Source organism: Anolis sagrei, chromosome 2, assembly GCF_037176765.1.
Source record: "Anolis sagrei isolate rAnoSag1 chromosome 2, rAnoSag1.mat, whole genome shotgun sequence".
Classification (NCBI taxonomy): Eukaryota; Metazoa; Chordata; class Lepidosauria; order Squamata; family Dactyloidae; genus Anolis; species Anolis sagrei.
This window is the reverse complement of record NC_090022.1, coordinates 3,481,167-3,484,804: the sequence shown is the minus strand read 5'-3', so window position 1 is coordinate 3,484,804 and position 3,638 is coordinate 3,481,167. Positions and strand designations below refer to the sequence as shown.

General features: G+C 44.8%; 1 protein-coding gene across 1 annotated transcript in view; it reads left to right on the top strand.

Annotated features, from left to right (window-relative positions):
- Positions 1-37: 37 nt before the first annotated feature.
- The window catches only part of LOC132766387 (class I histocompatibility antigen, F10 alpha chain-like), a 44,605-nt gene continuing 41,004 nt past the window's right edge, over positions 38-3,638 (top strand). Inside the window, exon 1 of the mRNA XM_067463247.1 lies at positions 38-184. Within this exon, the coding sequence (XP_067319348.1) occupies positions 38-184 (147 nt within the window). The remainder of the gene's footprint in view (positions 185-3,638) is intronic.

The following is a 3,638-nucleotide window of genomic DNA, read 5'->3' as shown; positions in this document are numbered from 1 at the left end:
CTCCGCTGATTCGGCCAATGAGCGAGCCTTCTGGGTAATGGAGTCCCCCAAGAAAAGCCCTTTGGGGAAACCTCTGATCCTGATTGGCCAAGCGGCGGAGGGGGCGGGGCCGAAGCGAGCACATGGCCCTCCGAGGCCAAAGGGAGGCAGAGAGCTGGCGGCTGTCTTCCTAGAGAGGCAGGAAGTGAGTGTGTGTTTAGAGCTGGGTTTAGAGCAGCACAAAGGAGAGGAGGGAAACAAGGTCAAGGGAGATGCAAATGAGGCAGGAATATGCTATTTATTTGTCGTGTCAGGACAACCAGTCAAATTATATTACATTTCTAACAGAACAAAGCAAACAAACAGACAAAACACAGCATTTCTGAATTTGGTAGTTGATTAAATGTCCTTTGAGCAGTATCTGGCCACTTGGAGTGCTTCTGGTGTTACTATAAGTAGGTCCTCCCTTGTGCATGTGGCTGGGCTCAGGGTGCATTGCAGCAGGTGGACAATGGTTGGCTCTTCTCCACACTCACATGTCGTGGACTCCACTTGGTGGCCCCATTTCTTGAGGTTGAGCCTGCCACTTTTGGACTCTTGCTTGCTGAGGTGTTCCGGCGAGTGTCTCTGTAGATTTAAGAAAACAATTTCTTGATTTAAGTCATTGCCGTGCTGGCTGATACCCAAACGGGATGAGCTGTAGATGTCTCTGCCTTGGTCCTTTCACTATTGGCTGCTCCTTCCCGGTGGATGTCAGGTGGTGCAATACCGGCTAAGCACTGTAATTTCTCCAGTGGTGTAGGGCGCAGACACCTTGTGATAATGCGGCATGTCTCATCAAGAGCCACATCCACTGTTTTAGTGTGGTGAGATGTGTTCCACACTGGGCATGCATACTCAGTAGCAGGACAGATGTCTTCACTGTGTCTGGTTGTGATCCCCAGGTTGTGCTAGTCGGCTTTCGTATGATGTTGTTTCTAGCTCCCACTTTTTGCTTGATGTTCAGGCAGTGCTTCTTGTAGGTCTGAGCACGGTCCAGAGTGACTCCCAGGTATTTAGGTGTGTTGCAATGCTCCAGTGGGATTCCTTCCTTCCCAGGTCGTAATCCTCAGAGCTCAGGATCCTTCTCTGTTCTTGAGGTGAAAGGCACGTGTCTGTGTTTTGGACATTGCCTAGAGCAAACTTTTGTTGAGAGGTGATTATGTCAAGCCATTATATGCTAATCAAGGTGATCAGTTGAAACATTCACATCTAGCTCCAGCAGACAAGAGTCCTTTGTCCCACTCTGGTCATTCCACAGATATATAAACCCAATTTTCCTCGTTCCAACAGACCTCACTACCTCTGAGGATGCTTGCCATAGATGCAGGCGAAACGTCAGGAGAGAATGCCTCTAGACCATGGCCATATAGCCCAAAAAAACCTACAGCAACCCAGTGATTGCGGCCATGAAAGCCTTCGACCATATATTTATACTCTGCTTTATCTCTCCCTTGACTCCAAGCACCTTAACATTAGTATACAATTTAAAATCACTTAAGATCACTTCTAACCAAAAGGTCATGAGTTCGAAGCCAGCCCGGGTTGGAGTGAGCTTCCAACCAAGTGTGTAGCTTGTTGTTGACCTTTACAACCCGAAAGCCAGTTGGATCTGTCAAGTAGGAAAATTAGGTACCACCTTAAAGTGTGGGGAGGCTAAATTAACTGATTTATGAGGCCATAAAGAAGACTCCAGCAAAGCACTCCAGCAAAAGCATGCGGGGAATGCGGAAGTGCTTCATCAGTGTCGCAGATGGACAATGAAAGCGACAGCTCCCCTGGGATGTGTTGTTCACAAAGGCAGTCATTTCCCTCATTGGTATTTATAAGCACCCGCAAAACTACACATCTTTGGAAGTTCATTGCAAATAGAGATACAATGAACATCTCCTGAGGTGAAGGTGACAAGATGGAGTCCTTCGTGTTCCTTTCATGTCGCAGTTCGAATCTATCAGAACTATAAGGGTTAAGGAGTCCTGGGATGTGTAGTTCACAAAGTCACTCATTTCCCTAATTTATATTTTTAAGTCCCCACAAAACTACACATCTTTGGAAGTCCATCGCAAATAGAAATACAATGAGGTGAAGATGACAAGATGGAGTCCCTCGTGCTCCTTTCATGTAGCATTCTGAGCCTAATAAGGATTCAGTCATAAGGATTCCTGGGATGTGTAGTTCACAAAGGCAGTCATTTCCCTCATTGGTATTTATAAGTCCCCACAAAACTACACATCTTTGGAAGTCCATCACAAATAGAGATACAATGAACATCTCCTGAGGTGAAGATGACAAGATGGAGTCCCTCGTGTTCCTTTCATGTAGCATTCTGAGCCTGTCATAATCAGTCATAAGGATTCCTGGGACGTGTAGTTCACAAAGGCACTCATTTCCCTAATGGATATTTTAAAGTGCCCACAAAACTACACATCTTTGGAAGTCCATCACCAATAGAGATACAATGAGGTGAAGATGACAAGATGGAGTCCTTCGTGTTTCTTTCACGTAGCATTCTGAGCCTGTCATAATAAGGATTCAGTCATAAGGATTCCTGGGATGTGTAGTTCACAAAGGCACTCAATTCCCTAATGGATATTTTAAAGTGCCCACAAAACTACACATCTTTGGAAGTCCATCGCAAATAGAGAGGTGAAGATGACAAGATGGAGTCCTTCATGTTTCTTTCATGTAGCATTCTGGGCCTGTTGTTCAAATAATACAGATCCAAGTCATAAGGATTCCTGGGATTTGTAGTTCACTTCACAGGGGCACTCATTTCCCTGGTTGGTATGGCTAAGTCCCCACAAAACTACACATCTTTGGAATTCCATCACAAATAGAGATACAATGAACATCTCCTGAGGTGAAGATGACAAGATGGAGTCCCTCGTGTTCCTTTCATGTAGCATTCTAAGCCTAATAAGGATTCAGTCATAATGATTCCTGGGACGTGTAGTTCACAAAGGCAGTCATTTCCCTCATTGGCATTTATAAGCACCCACAAAACTACACATCTTTGGAAGTCCATCACAAATAGAGATACAATGAGGTGAAGATGACAAGATGGAGTCCCTCGTGTTCCTTTCACGTAGCATTCTGAGCCTAATAAGGATTCAGTCATAAGGATTCCTGGGACGTGTAGTTCACAAAGGCACTCATTTCCCTCAATGGTATTTACAAGCACCCACAAAACTACACATCTTTGGAAGTCTATCACAAATAGAGAGGTGAAGATGACAAGATGGAGTCCTTCGTTTTCCTTTCATGTAGCATTCTGGGCCTGTTGTTCAAATAATAAGGATCCAAGTCATAAGGATTCCTGGGATGTATAGTTCACTTCACAGGGGCACTCATTTCCCTGGTTGGTATGGCTAAGTCCCCACAAAACTACACATCTTTGGAAGTCCATCACAAATAGAGATACAATGAGGTGAAGATGACAAGATGGAGTCCCTCGTGTTCCTTTCATGTCGCATTCTGAGCCTGTCATAATAAGGATTCAGTCATAAGGATTCCTGGGATGTGTAGTTCACAAAGGCAGTCATTTCCCCCATTGGTATTTATAAGCACCCACAAAACTACACATCCCAGGATTGTATCCAAAACGGAGATACAGATTTTCA